The following is a 15331-nucleotide window of genomic DNA, read 5'->3' on the forward strand; positions in this document are numbered from 1 at the left end:
CTGCAACGGGAGAGGCCACAACAGTGAGGCCCGCGTACCGCAAAAAAAAAAAAAAAAAAAAAAGGTGTAAACAACCCAAGTATCCATCAATGAATAAATGGATAAACGAAACATGGAATATCATTCAGCAACCAAGAAGAACGAAGCACCAACACACAACACCAACGAGCCCTGAAAGACACAAGAGGCCACATGTGGTGTGATTCCATCCACAGGAAATGTTCAGGACAGGCAAATCCAAAGGCAGAGAGGAGCCTGATGGTTCCTGCGGGCTGAGGAGAGGGGTGGGAGCAGGGCTCTGGGAGCCTCTGGGGTGGGCAGAGCTAGCCCCGCAACCCGCCTCTTGAGGACTAACCCAGGTGCGAGGGGCGTCCACACTCCACACACACAGTCTCCTACCCTGACTGTAGCTGCTCTGCTTGGCAGAAAATTCAACTGTTCTGTATAACAGGGCATGAAGCTTGTGCTTCTTATGGTATGTTTGTGCCAAATCCTTCAGGAAGAAAGAAAGCTTCCCTCTTCAAAAAAAACAAAACAAGGGACTTCCCTGGTGGTGCAGTGGTTAAGACTCTGCACTTCCAATACAGGGGGCCTGGGTTCGATCCCTGGTGAGGGAACTAGATCCCACATGCCGCAACTAAAGATCCGCATGCCTCAATTAAAGATACCGCATGCTGCAACTAAAAGATCCCACATGCCGTAACTAAGACCCAGCTCAGCCAAATAAATAAATATTAAAACAAACAAACAAACAAACAAACAAAAAATGTCCCCCGAGCAGCACGACTGTTCCTTGGCCCAGAGCAAACTGTGAAGCCGCCTTCTTGGGCGTGTGGCTCAGACTGACAGGCTGCCCACAGCACCCAAGTGGGTGGACGGGCCCTGGGGTGACCAGCATGGGGGTGGGGCCTGGCCAGGTCAGCTTTGGCCTTGGCTCCTGCACTACCAAAAGCCTAAGAAATCTGCCTGGAGATGACTGGAGCCTCCCCTGCTGCTCCCCACTGACAGAAGGGTCCACGGTCAAGGCGTGGGTACATGTGTGCCCACACAGACACACACGTGCACATACATGCTGGGTCCCGGGCAGCCTCCACGTGGGCCCCAGGCTCAGAGGATGGTCTTTTGCCCTGGGTGCCCCACCTGGCCTGCAGAGCTGGTCTGACCCTTTGTGGACCACCTGCTCCTGTCAGGGGTGTCCAGGGAGAAGACTCGGGCCCCTGCCCCCAGCACAGGACAGGTGGGCCTGGGGCCCTCCTAGGACACACCTGCCCTCAGCTCCAGGCCCCCTGGTGGTCCCAGACATGCTGAGCAGACACAGGAGGGGGAGAGAGCCCAAGTCCCACCCCCTCTCATGACCCAACAGCTGGCCAGTCCCTGGGCCGGATGAACATGAGGCCATACCCAGGACACACAGCAGGTGACACCTGGAGGCGGTGGGAGCTGTGCTCCCTCAGGGACCCCTGCAGCCCACACCTCAGTCCGCACCTCAGCATCACCAGGTGGGCGGAGATGAAGTGGCTCTGGGGTCAGCGACCAGGTGTCCAGAGGAGCCCTGGGCCTTCGTCCCCACCCCCTCAACTACCCTGCTCTGGTCTCCACACACAGGGCCACCCTCACGGCCACCCTGATGCGCTGGGGGCCCAGGACCTGGATCCCTAGAGTGTCCGAGGTGAGGCCAGAGCACCAGACAAAGCCTGGAAGTCGGAGACCAGCATACCAATCCAGGACACGGGCGTTACTCCGCATGACAGGAAGGCCAGCCAAGTGGGAAATGGACACCAAATACCTGCTTTGCCCTCAATTCTCTGGGGCTGCAACACTCAGCTCCAGTTCAAAAGGGAGGTGATGGAAGGGCATGGGACACGCAGGGTCTGCAGGAGCCTGGGGACGGCCTTTTCCTCCCCCAAAAAGCTGAGAAGAGTAAGTGTTGTCCCCACTCAAGGACCTTGCTCGGTCAGGCCAGCAGACCCAAGCCCAGGCTCCCAGGCAGGATGTGGCCACCTGACCCCCTGCTGGTTCTGAGGTGCACGTGGGCCCCTCCCTCTAAGGTCATCCTCAGCCAGCCTTGGGCTGTCCTATCCGCCTCTGTGTCCCCAGGGGAGGCCCGAGCTCGTAGGTGGTGGATGCCGTTACTACTCAAGGCCTCGCAGCTCCTGGCCTGGCTTGGTGGTGGGTGTCACACCCAGGCTTGGAGGTTCTTCAGTGAAGGGTGGGCTGCCTGCGGCAGGTGTCCGCACAATGCCCAGGGCCCATGAGAGCAGGGGAAGAGTCAGCCGGACCGTCCGCAAGTGCATGTCCACGTGTCCAGGTATGGGTGTGGGGAGGGGTCCTGGCAGCCGGCCTTTCTGTCCCTCTTCCTGCATCTGTGCCGCCCAGCCCCCAGCGCTGCTCCTTCTAGTGTCTATGCTGGGTGTCTGGATTCCTCAAGGTCACTGGCAGCTCTTCCCACAACTTGCTCCCAGGGGCAGTCAGTACCTGCCTGGAGTGCCAGGCCGGATGCGCCAGCCCGCGGAGAGGCCTGGCGGGAGGCCAGAGAGTGAGAGAGGGCGCTGCCCGCCCAGGCTGCTGGCTGGTCAGCGTGAGCCAAGATCCAACAGGCACACACGTGCTGGGGCACAGGGTCGCCACCTCTGCTGCTCGCCGCAGCTCCCCTGCCCCCCGACCCGGTAATTCTACCCCTGGCAATTTATCCTGAGGACATAAATATGCAGAAATAAAATGACATGTGTGCATGGAGAAAGGCGTGAAGAGGTGCACCAGCCACTGGGGATAAGCTGATCAAAACAGCATGAACGACCACCTCAAACCACCAGGAGGCCAGGATCAGAACCGCAGGCAGTAACAGCATTGGGAGGGTGGGGAGAAACCAGAACCCTCCCTGCCCGGCTGGTGGGGATGGCAAACACTGCAGCCACTGTGGAAAACAGCCTGGCGGTTTCTGAGAAAGTTAAACATAAACTTACAATAAACACGAACAACTCGGTTCTATGTATCTACCCAAAAGAAGTGAAAACACACATCCATGCAAAAACCGGTACACAAATGTTCACGGCAGCAGATTCATAAAATCCACGGGCAAAGAGTCCAAATGTCCATCAACTAATAAGCAGATAAACTCCACACAGTGGAGCATCATTCAGCCATAAAAGGAGTGAAGCACTGATACTACACCGTGGATGAGCCCAGAGAACACAATGCTCGGTGAGAGAGGCAAACACAAAGGTGTGATTCCCTTGACGTAAAACATAAAATATCCACTTTTGGTCTCTGTGGCAAATCCACAAAGACCAAAAGTGGATGAGTGATTTCCAGGGGGTGGGAGGTAACTGAAAATGGGCAGGAGATGGGGTCTCGGAGATGCTGTGAAACTGGATTGTGCTGATGGCTGCACAACCGCACACGTGGACTAAAACCACTGAGCCACACGCTTAGGAGCAGAGGATCTGGTGGTAGGTTACGTTACACCCCAATAAAACGCGTCACAGATACAGTAACAAGTGAACTGAGGCGATTTGTTAACTCCTGGTCTCTGCCATCATCTGCTTCCCAGCACATCCCTCTGGACCTCAAGCCTTCATGACTCCGTCCACTACGGTAACTCAGACAAGACCACTCATACTACCCCTGAAGCCTCCCAGGAGGCAGGTCCTGCTCCCACACGCCTGCTGGCCACCTAGATGGTGAGCCCAGGACATGCGTGGGGCCCACAGACACCAGGAAACTGTCCTGCACAAGTGAGCTAGGTCCAAGAGAAGTGACAGCCAAGGGCAGCTGGCAGGGGCCTTCGGGAGATGGAGGAGGGTGTCTACTACCCACTAAGCCCAGGGGTGGGGGCCCAGGAGAGTGAGGCTGCCTCTGGCCAGAGGTCCGTGGACCCTGAGTGTCTGCTGTGCACCAGGTACCTCTCCCTCCAGTGAGGCCGCAGGACGGGGCAAAGGCGGGGGCGTCAGTGTGTGCGTGGCTGACATCGGAGCCCAACCCACCCAGACGTGAGCAGTGGGCACGCTGCCCGGGCTGCCCCACGCCTGTCACCCCAGCACCCCAAGGGGAAGCTCTCCAGGTGATCCAGGGCAGCCTGGGCGGGTCTGAGTGCAGCCACGGCTGCAGCTGGCGGGAGCTGGCGTGTGCAGCCTTGCCAGCGGGGACCCACGCCCCCCTCTGCTCCCTTGCAGGCAGCCACATCAGAGCAGGGCACCACGCACGGGTGGGGGACCAGGGCAGTGCCCCTCAAATCCCATGGGAAGCAAGCCAGCATTCTTGGTGCATGCTGTGCCCCTGCCCCTCCCCACCCAGCAAGAAGCTCCAGCTCCAGCAGACAAGCAAGCCCCGGGCTCAAGGTGGGCTGCAAGGTCCCGTCCCAACCACCTCCAACCAGTCGGGCGAGACCTGCAGCCCGGCTCCAGGAGGGGCCGGCATCCCGGGCCTTCTCTATTGAGTGAGCAACCCAGAGCCTCTCAGGTGTCTGGGGGATGTGAGTCGCCAGAGGACCCTAAGGAACAGGGACCCCGCTTCTCTGAAAGTCCCTCTGCCGAGGAAGGGGCACCTGACAGCAGCACCCGCCCCTCAGGGTCCCTTGGAGCCACGCCGTCTCCACCTTCTTACCTTCGGGCCCGGGGGCGTGGGGGCTGGTGCTGCCGGGTGACCAGGGTGTCACCCCAGACAGGCCCCCCAGGGCCGCTCCTAAACCAGCCGGCCGCTGCCGGGGGCCCCGGGTAGGGCAGTCCCCTGGGGAAGCCGTGGTCCGACTCGGTCTCAGTGGCCAGCGAGGAGGCGGAGCTCCCCATGGCCCCTGTGACGGTGGCCACGCTGAGAGCCGGGCCTGGTCACATGTGGCTGGCGGCGGCTGGCGAAGTGGAGCATGGAGGAGGGCACCCACGCAGGAGACAGGGCGGCCGGGCTGGTCCGAGTCACACAACAACAGAAATGACACAGAGAATAAAGAGAGAGAAGAGACAGCGTGATTCACAGGCACCAAGCCCCCAGGAGCCCAGGGAGGTTCCCAGCACACAAGTGTCCTTGGGGTGGCAAAAGAGAGCCCAAAGTAGGGGTCTCCACAGCTGGGGTCCCAACAGGGCTGCAGCCCCGGCGCACAGCTCGCCTCCGCCTTGGAGTAGCACCCCCTCTCTGCTCCCACAGGGGAGGAGCGGCTGTGCCACGGTCGCTGGCCAAAAGGGTATCAGCCTTAAAAGAAAGGAGTTAGGGAATATTTAGCCAGAGAGAAGAAAAACAAGGGAGAAGAGCCCAGCGGGGCAGGCGAGCCCTAGCAGGAGGCCTCTGGGAGGGGCACTGGGTGCCGTCCAAAGTCACAGGGAGGTGCAGTCGCCACCATGGCCCTTCTGGAGGGACAGCTCCCCCCACCCAGAGATGGGTGACCAGGCAGGGACCCGGGAGGCTGCCCGCCTTCCAGGGGGAGGCCAATGGGCCCAAGAGCATCCGCCCTGAAATGGGAGGCCAGGTGCATCTCATTTCAAACAAGGCAAGTTCCAGTCAGGTTCAGGCAAGATGCCTGGGCCAGGCTCTGGGCCAAGGTGGGCGTCCAATTGGCTTTTTGGCCAGAGTTGATCAGCAGCCCTGCCCTCATCTCCAGGTCCGTCACCCAATGACACCCTTCTCCCAGCTTCCAAACAAGTCCCTTGGACACAGGGGCCAGCAGCAGGGGTGGAAAGGGTGGACGCGTCCTTGCACATAGGCAGGCTGGAGGGCGCCCAGGCCCCTGAAGCACTGGTCCATGCTGTGTCCAGGGGACACGGGTGGGGATGCCCACACCTGAGTGACCAGCAGCACACGTAGCTCTGGAGGCTGAAGGGGTGGGAGAAGTCTGGGCCCCTGCCCCATAACGGCTTCAGTCAGACCAGCCGAGTCCCCTGTAGCAATACCGTTTACCTGGACCCTTTCCTCCAAGGGACATGGACAGGATAGAGCAGCATAGGGCCCGAAAGGCCTGGAGATCCCGAAAGTCACTTACCACTCAGGCCTCCCCTGCTCAGCATGACCAGAGCCGATGGTGGAGGCAGAGGCCCCAGTGGCCTTTAAAGCCGACACTGCCCACCTGGACCCTGAAGGAAGGGCTGAGGCTCCTGCTGACAGGAGTGCCGTCCAGTGGGAGCATCACATGAGCCTCAGATGTCATTTCTAACCCTCCGACAGCCACGAAAGAAAGGCAGGACAGGTAAACGGAATCTCTGTAGCATATGTTACATCACCCAACACGTCCAATGTGCTGCCAGGTCAGTTTGGAATCAGGATGAAACCTGCGTGAACCACGTACCACCTATGTTGAGTTGAGGTCCTTCCTCTACTGTGGTTGATGCTCACCTCCATGAAGATGGGCCACACTCCAGGGGCAGCAGCCATGGCTGCCCAAGGTTTCCGTAATGGGCTCTGCTAGAGCACGCTCCCAGTGGTCACGTCCACCTCAAGCAGGGTCACTCAAGACACCTGCCTCTCCCATGATTACGAGTCGGACACCACAACAACTAGAACAGCACCCAGGCTCCTGAACCCCACTCCACATAGGAACCCTTTGTGGGAAAAGAGCCCAAGCGTTTCTGACACTCCCCTTTCACAGCCAAATCCTGAGCAGGTGAGGGCTTGAGCTGAAGCTGAGCCCAGTGAAAGGTGTCCATGGAGCAAGACTACTCAAGCCTGGGTCCAGGCGGGTGTCCACTGTGAGAACAAAGGTCGGGTGGGAGTAGACAGTCCACCTGCAGCCAGGTCAGGGCTGGCATCACGTGTGCCTGATGCAGGTAGAGCCAAGGGAAGAGTGAGGACACAGCCCTGGACCTCCCGGGGGCCTGTGGGCCTGGCTCGCTGGGAGGAAGGAGCATCAAGGTCCTGTGAGGACCCGCCTGCTCTTCACCGATGCCCTTAGCCTCGGGGGACTGAGCACTCAGGCCTGTCACAGACACTTGGGGTACTGCATGTGGACAGCACACGAGCCACCAAGCGGGGCCAGCTCTGCACCCAAGCCCGGCAGCAGCTGTACCCCACGTGCCAGCCTCCCGACACACCTTCAGGAAACTCCGACCCTTTAATCAAGAGTGTTGGGGGAGGGTGACCTGGAAGGGCCTCTCTGGGGAGTTCTGGGGATGGCAGCACCAACACCCCCACACTCTGCTCGGCCCGCCGGGGTGAGGGGGAACCCTGGCTGCCTGGCCCAGGCCCTGTGCTCCCGCCCCGAGTCAGGTCCTTTCATCCATGCCTTCTTGCGTCCTTCACTCACTCACCAGCCGCCAGTGGGAGCGGCCTGCCTGGGCTCCGACGGCACTGCCCATGGCCGCTCCCTGGCTGCTCTGTGTCAGGAACAATGCAACATAATCGCGTCTCCCGGCAGAAACCTGGGCTCAGACGCTGGCAATGCCGAAGGGTGGGTGTGCCTGTCCCACCACCCAGACCAAGCCAGTGCCTCCTTGCCCTTGTTCGGGAACCGCTGCCCTAGATCTGAGCGGGATGGTGGCCTAGATCTGGCCTCAGGGAAGTGCAGGCATAGGGCTACGGCAGCCCCCCACCCGGCGTTACCAGCACTCCCCAGCGGCTGGGGACAGCAGGGGACCCTCCCCCAGAGTAACAAGAGCATGAAGGGCTGGACGAGGGTGACCCCTCCTCAGGACCCTGCGTGGGACGCGCTTGTCTTGGTGGTGGCAAGCCGGGACCCGGGGGTGACACCCCACGGCCTCACCCAGCTCACCTCCTCCCACTGCCCTCAGGGCACTTCCCGCGGTGGGTTACCCGACTGAGGACTAGGGCTGAGCCACACCTGGCAGAGGCTGAACCCCAGGTCCAGGGTGGGGAGGCGCGGGATCCTTACTCCCTGTACCCCCAACGCTCCGGGGGCTCCTGCAAGTCCTGCGGGCATCAGCACAGGCTGCCCCCGCTAGCCTGTGGGGTGCACACACAGGGCACCAGAGTCCCGAGGGACAACCAGAATCTGCAGACACGGGCCACCTGATGATACTTCCACATGCGTGTACACGCTTCGCCCAGCCGTGTTCACAGTGTACATGCCCCACGCCTGGCTGGTTTGCCATGTGCCAACTGCACACCTCCCACCCAGGGCCCCGGGCGCAAGTCTTGTTAAATCTCATCTTGTAATGACGGTGCTTTCACAACTGCAGCAACCCCAACAGGCCGCCCAAAACCAGCCGAGACGGGGCACGGAAGGAGAGTAGCCGTGAGGGGACCCCAGGCTTTCCCAGAGCATTGCTCCCTGTGCCCGGGTGCCCCAGCCGCACCCACCAGACGTGAAGCTTGGTACTCCTGCCTGAGAGAGGGACAGGCCAGGACAGTGAATGAACCCACCTACGTCCCTTCCAGAAACCAGGCTGGGACAATCCCCGCCCCCCCATGCCAGGAGGCCCCTGTCCCAGCACGGGTGGGACAGCATCCTCCCACGGCCACCCTCGAGGGGTCAGGCGCCCGTATCAGCAGCTCACGGGCCCAAATCCGCAAGGTGGGAGGGCAGTGGGGTGCAGAGTTAGGGGTTGGGCCACCGGGGACGTGGTGGCTCTACCTGGGGAGCACCAAAGGGACAGCAGACACAGTCCAGGAGACATGTCTGCCTTGCAATGTGCCCGGAATGCCAGGACCACAGCCCCAAGCTTCAAGGGCATGGCGGCCTGCAGGGCTGTGAGGACCAGGGTTCTGAGGGGGGTGCCCACACCGCTCCACTGCAGCTGGACAAATCCACAGCGCTCGTGCCTGGGCTCTGCCTTGGGAGGTGAGGCTTCGTGGCAGGTTTGCCAAGAGCACATCCACCCAGAGGGCATGCCCTGTCCCTCTCCTGGAAGGGTCTGGACTCTGGCCCCTGGAGCAGCAGCCCCAGCCCCCAGGTTTATCGGCGGGAGCCAGAGTCCGTCGGAGAGTGGTGTCGACCGGCCACATGGCTCTGCCTGCCACCCCAAGACTGGGGCCAACCCCAAGGCAAAGGCCACACAGAGGCCGTCCCACCTCCTCTGCCCCAGGGAAACACTCCCATGGGAAGTGGCCGGGGACTATGTCCCTTTAGAAGCTGCATCTGTCCCTCACCCAGAGGTTGGAGGACTCAGGGACATGGCCTGATTCAGCTGCTCCTCGCTACCTGGTCCAAGGCCACAACTACCTCAGGCCAGCCAGGGCCATAGGGAACAAGGCCTCCCTCAGCCTGGCTCTGCCCATGGCTGGGGCCACCAGCGAAAGGTGCCCAGGTGCGGCAGGGCTCTGGGCAAGCAGCCAGTAGCCAGTGAGACTCATCTGGACCCAGGTCCTGGCATCACCTGGCCACTCCAACTGCCTACAGGGCACATGTCCCCCTGCCAGTCCTTTCTAGGAGTGCTGTGAGGCCCAGATGCCCCCCACAGCCGGGCCAGAACCCCACAACAGCATCGTCAACCTCTGAGAGGAAACTGTGGAGGTTCTGCTGAAAATTGCTATCAACGCCCCTAAGAACCAGGTCCAGGAACAAAATGGTAACGAGCACCGCCTGTCATCCAACTTGGGGAGAAATGCTGGAGCCCCAGATCCCTGCCTGCACACACTCTTAAGGTGGCCGCTTTGCTGGCGTTTCTGGACTTCTCTGCCTGTCCAGCACCTCAGCCCTGAAGCATCCAGCCACAGGCCAGAACTCAGGGCCCCACTGGTACTGGTCACATAAATGACCAGCAGGTGTCAGGTGGGATTTGCTCTGCTTCTAGGGCCCCTGCTTTCTGGGGAGGGAGGAGCAGAGACAGACCCCTCAAAATCAAACCCATGGGTGAGGGGCAGCTCGCCAGCACGGAGGCTGGAGGACAAGCCGCAGGGGTCTCGGCTGCCTCCCGGAAGGGAACAGGGTCACGGCGTGTCCTCTGTCTTTGGAGTCGTACCTGCCTCAGTTGTACGTCGTGAAAAAGGAAATTATTGTCAGGGAATCAGGGATGCCACCAGGATCTCGTTTCTAGTTCACGAGTTCAGTGCCGTCTGATGATGAGTGTGCTTGGTTTTGGCACTGCCACATTTCTGTTTGCCAAGTGGCAGCAGGAGCAGCCCTGGCCCGGGCAGCCCAGTGACCTCAGGCCTCGAGGGTGGCAGAGCCACCTCACAGTGAGGGCACTGGAGCCTCCAGCTCACCCCAAAGGGAGGCACCTTTTCAGGAGCTGCAGGGGCTCCAAACATGCGTGGGGGGAGGGGCAGGAGGTCCTAGCAGTGTGGATGTGGAGGGGCCGGGTATGGGAGAACTTCCCCTGCTCTGGCCTTGGGCCAAGACGACCCAGAGGAGCAGAAGCCATGGATGCCTTCCTCGGGACAAAGACACCATGACTCTCGTCAACAGCAGCTATCAACCTATTTTCCTTCTGATATTTTGCAGCACCATCCAGGCACGTCCCCCAGCCTGGCCACCAGGGAAAGGGGGTTGCAGCCCTTGACCTCAGGGAAGCAGACAGCAAGGTGTGGAGCAGTTGCTCAAGCGAGATGGTGCTGCCAGGACAGGCAGTGAGGCCGTGTGTCCCACTCGGTCTTGTGCAAGTCCAACCTGGGTGCCCCAGACAAGTCCTTACTGGAGGAACAGCACATCCCGCAGGCATCGGGAGGCCCCATGCTGCTCTCCCACAGCCCCCAGCTCCCTGCACTGTCCTGGCAGCACCAGCACAGCCATCTGCAGAGTGACCCAGGATGACAGAGTGTGGCTGGGCAGGTCTCCAAGCCCAAACTCCACCCACAGTCTCCTTCCAGCTCATTCAAAGAAGGTGGAGGCCAGTGACCCTTCCTCATCCATGAGGCTGAGAGGTGCCATTCTGGATGCCTCCCCCTCCAACTCCGGAGTTCCCCTCCAAGTTCAGAGCTGGGTCACCAGAGCTGCCTGCCAGCGAGCAGCTAACAGAGGATGCTCGCTGACCACCCTGCCTTGGTGCGAATGGGGCAGTGCTGGGCACAGGGGGAGCCGGGGACAGCCAAAGGGATACCACAGGCCTGCTGGGCATTCTTGGCAGAGCGGGGCAGGGGGTGGGAGGGAGTGGTCCCTGCCTGTGAACTTGGCAGAAGGGATTAGGCAAGAGAGACACAACCATATTCCTGCTTTGGGATGCTCCTGTGGGTGCCGGGTGGGAGGGCCTGAGGCAGTCCAGGCAAAAGAGCAGGGTGAGGAGCCAGCTAACCCAGAGGCCACGGAGCACCCTTGGTCAGGGTCTGGGCCGCAACCCTTAGGCTCTTCACCAACCAGCTCAGGCCGGTGAAAACACCTGTGGTTTCAGAGAATTTTTAGGGCAGCAGAGTCCTTCTTCCCAACTCCATGCATAAAAAACAAACTGTCGGTGGTGGAAGAAAGAGGCTGAAAGGCATCCTCGTGGATCAGAGACCTGGTTGTGCAGCCCCATCCAACCCTCCCCAACAGCCCCGGCTGCCCCTCAGCCTCGGCCTCCAGGTCTGTAATGTGGGGCTTAGTAGAGTGCTACCTGAGAGACAGGGGCCCAGAGAATTTCATGCAGGGCCTGAGAGCAAGGAGTTTCAGCAAAGTTACCCCGTCAAGAAGGGCAGAGGGGTTTGGAGCCATCCTCTGGATGCAGGATCGGAGGGCCTAGCCACTTCCTGCTCTCAGAGCCTGTGGTCTGGGGGGACCCAAAGCAGAGACACAAGATCCGAGACCGAAGGTCCCTGTCTAAAGCTGTGCAATCACTGAGCTTTGGGCCCAGCGGGGCTTAAGCCTGGCTCTCAGTAGGTCACGAGGTCACCAGCCTGGCTGCTCAGGGGAAGCAGCTCTAGAGTTTCAGATGCAGAAGAAAAGAGGGGTGCTCCTCCCGGGAGCAGAACGACCTGAGAGGAAGTAAGAGCTCAACACCAAGGCCAGGCTGAGCTGGCCTCTCCAAGACCTGCTCCCACCAGCCAGGCTGCAGAGTAGTGGCTCTCAGGCTCCCCGTCCATCCGGGGCCCTCCTTCTGCAACCTGGGCCAGGGAAACACTACCTCTCTCCCCGCATTTGAGAAAAGCACTCAGAAGTGGAAGGATCGACTTACCCCCTCCCCCCAGCCTCTGGGGGCGGGAGGGTGATTACCGGCATCCTCCAAACAGTGGTTCACACAGCCCCCCAGACCCAGGCAGAGGGAGGAGCTCAGGTATCTCCAAAGGAGGGGCTCCCAGGAAGAGCTCGGAACTATCAAGTACCCAGCTGAGCCCGTTTCCCTCACAGGACGCCATGGCTCTGAGCCACAGGACCCCAAACTCCCAGGCCTGGCCTCACTGGGGTCCTGCTGCCTGGAGCCCGGTCACAAATTCCTGTGTGTTAAGGGGTCCCGAGAGCCAGCCCAGTCAGGGCCACTTGACCACACAACAAGGCTGCGCTAGTCAGGATCAGAAGGGCCCCTCCTGTGGGCAACAGGAAGAGCTGGGTCGGCCGGCAGCCTAGCAAACATTCTCAGGGCCACCATGGGTAACTTTTCGGTTCGCTCCAGCGCCAGCAAGAGAGGGACGGGAGAAGGAAGTGTGGTTGGTGGCCAGTGGGCACACAGGGTGCGCCTGCTTCCCCACTCCACGGGGCCGCCCCGGGACACATCCCCTAACGTCGCCGGGGCCGGGACACTGCCCGGAGGTAAGGGCACTCAAGGGCAGGAGGGGCTGAGGCCGCCTCCCGTGTCCTTAGCACCCTGGGCTGGTCTCCCCCTGCCCGAGGTCCCGCCGGCTCCCCTCTCCAGCAGCACCCCCAGCCCGGCCGGGACCGGCCAATGCCCAGGAGGCGCCGCCCGTCGGCCACGGCCCCTCAGGGGTCCAGGCCGCGCCCCCGGCCCTGGCCTGGCCCAGGAGCGGGACTCACCTCCGCAAACCCGCGGCGCCTCCTCAGTCCCCGCGGCCCGGGCTCGCTCGTCTGCGCCGGCCGGCCCACAACTTGTTCTCGGAGGGCTGGCGGGCCCTCTGCCGCCGGCGCGCTGCCCCGACGGCCTCCCGCGCTGAAGGCGGAGCGGGCGAGCGCACCGACCCGGCCCGACCCGTCCCGCGCAGCGCCCTGCGCCGCCTCCGTAGCGTAGCGCCCTGCCGGGGCCCCGCGGCTACGGCGCGCCCGGGGCGCACGCGGCGCTGTGAATCCCGCGCGCGGACTACCACTCCCACAAGGCGGCGCGGCGAGCGAGGCAGGCCGGGAGGCGGAGTCCGGGGCGATGGCCAGTAGCCGCCTCGACTGGCGCTCTCCGACTTCCCGGGGCTCCCAGGGAGGTGGCCGAGCCCGGTCCCGGGCGGCGCTGCTTGCTGAAGGAGGCCCCGACGGGACAGGGACTACAACTCCCAGAATGCTCCGCCTGGAGGAAGGGGCGGGGGACCTCCAGCCCTCCCCGGTCGCAGTGCTTCCGGTTGCCGTGCAGGTAGGCGCGGGGCTGCAGCCGCTGACCTCTCTCGGGCCCCTGAGGTCTGCGGTGATCGCAGACCCGCCAGCTCCCTCACGGGGTCCTTCTGGACTTGTCTGCTTCCTCGGGTCCCCGCAAAGCCTTCATGGTCCGAAGCTCCGGTTCGCTGGGACCGACCTGGGCTGACCCAGGGCCGCGCCACTCAGTGTGACTTGGGCACGTTGCTTGTCTGAGCCCCAGTTTCTCCTCGGCCATCGGGGAAACCAGCACCCCCGCGCCGCTGGGAGGACGGAGGGAGGCGCAGTCCGGCGCCTGGCAGGAAGGAAGCCGGTGTGGTGAGCGGGGGGCCTCTGAGCAGAATCCGCCGCCATTCGCAAAGAGCCTCCTCAGGGGCGGCCGCTCCCTGCCCTTTGGGCAGCCTGAGGTCCCTCTGTCGCCTAGAGGCTGTGGAGGCAGCAGGACCTGCTGAAAGCGCATTGGTGTCAGCGGTTTACCAGGCACAAACGAAGCACGGAGAAGCCACAGCGGGGAGTGGGGATGCTGAGGGAGGAGCTCCAGGGACCCTGGTATTCAGGGGGCGCGTGGGGATCCTGAGAAGGCACGGCCCATGCAGGAGACATGGAAGCAAGGCCCCTGAGCTAAGACAGATTTAAGGAGAGTGGTTGTGGTCCAATTCTGCCTCCAGATGGAGAGGAGTTTTGCAAGGGGGGGTTAGGTAACGTTTGCTCCAGCGTCCAGTCAGTAGGACCTTCAGGGACAGCGCTCAATGCTCCTGGAAAGCCTCCATCTTACTCTCCAGATGCTGCAGCCAGGACACCCACGTCCCAATCGTAGGTGCTTGGGCTCAGACAGCCGAGACAGAGCTGCTTCCTGAGTGCCTCTGGGGACTCAGCCCACCTCCAGCTTCCTCACCTGCACGAAGGTGACAATGACAGGCCTCTGACCAAGGCTGGTGGCTGCAGAATCACTAGAGGACGGAGTCAAGGGCCGACTCCTAGTGGTGGCTCAGTGACCACAAGTCCCTTTCCTTCCCAGCCCCCTTCCATCTGCACTGCCTGGGGTGATTGGGCCAGAACTGGTGTCCACAGCCCTATAACCTCCCAACAAGAAAAACAGCCAAAGTTGAGCCTGGTGACCTGATAGCTGAGGTTCCCGCCAGTTCACTGCAGGGGTTTGCAGAGCCAGTCCCTACGTGGGGGTGGGGAGAGAGCAGGAGCATCGCAGCTCTCCCCAGTAAGGGGCTAAGGCCTGCTGTCATAGGGAGAAAGCCCAGTCACCAGAAGAGGGCCTCAGGAGGATTCTTCAAGACTGTCCCAGGAGGGAATTGGAAGGAACAGGTTTCATGTGCAGGGGTAGCAGGAGGACCAGAGCAGCGAGACCAGGAATGCATCTGTATAGTCAACCTGTGATCATCTTAGATGTTGTCAAGCACATAGGTGTAAATTTTAAGTAACTATAAAGCAGAAGATAAGTGACCTTCAGGAGATAGCCACCCAGAGGAGAGAGGGGGTGGGGGGCGGCATTAGTTCAAGTGTCCCTGTGCAGGTCTCACTCGCGCTTTTTGCGGCTTTGGGACACAGCAGTGAACAAGACACCCAAACGCTCTCAAGGAGTGGAGATTCTATGGGGATGAGGGCACAGGGACTCTCCGTGGTGACAGGCACGTGGGAGCTAAGGCCAGCAGGCGGCTGAGGACAGGACACACCTGTGCTCTGGCAGGTTTTATGTAATGACCCGTAATCACCTGCTTTGTGAGACGCCCTCACAGGGCCTCCATCTCCTGGTCTCTGAACCACCAGCAGGTGGAGTGACAGGCACTGGCGCCACAGGGCTGGGGGTGAAGGCAGGCACCCCTTCCTTTAGTGTTTACAGGCTGGAGCAGGCCTGAGCCAAGGACCCGGGCAGTACACATAGGGCACGAGGAACCAGGGGCTGGGGCCGGTTGTGCAACCACCTGCCAGCAGTCTGCTTCCAGGGGAGGGGCAGAGTCTTGCTTTGTGCTCTTTGGCCAAGACCTCGAAGGGTGAAGCCCGGGCTCTAGCAACGTTGAGGGA

The 15331-nt window shown here is 61.4% G+C and overlaps 1 protein-coding gene across 5 annotated transcripts in view; it reads right to left on the reverse strand.

Annotated features, from left to right (window-relative positions):
- Positions 1-12913, reverse strand: part of CAPN15 (calpain 15) — a 21452-nt gene extending 8539 nt beyond the window's left edge. For 3 of the 5 annotated variants that reach the window (XM_028485657.2, XM_028485655.2, XM_028485659.2), the window contains exons 1-2: positions 12755-12913; positions 4603-4897 (exon numbers count right to left, since the gene is read on the reverse strand). In XM_028485657.2, the coding sequence (XP_028341458.1) occupies positions 4603-4784 (182 nt within the window). In that variant the 5' untranslated portion in view covers positions 4785-4897; positions 12755-12913. Of the gene's footprint in view, positions 1-4602; positions 5372-12754 lie in introns of those variants that run through there. The other 2 variants (XM_028485658.2, XM_028485656.1) reach the window with 2 other exon arrangements.
- Positions 12914-15331: the final 2418 nt, after the last annotated feature.

The sequence above is a fragment of the Physeter macrocephalus genome, unplaced genomic scaffold (assembly GCF_002837175.3).
Source record: "Physeter macrocephalus isolate SW-GA unplaced genomic scaffold, ASM283717v5 random_506, whole genome shotgun sequence".
NCBI classification, from domain to species: Eukaryota; Metazoa; Chordata; class Mammalia; order Artiodactyla; family Physeteridae; genus Physeter; species Physeter macrocephalus.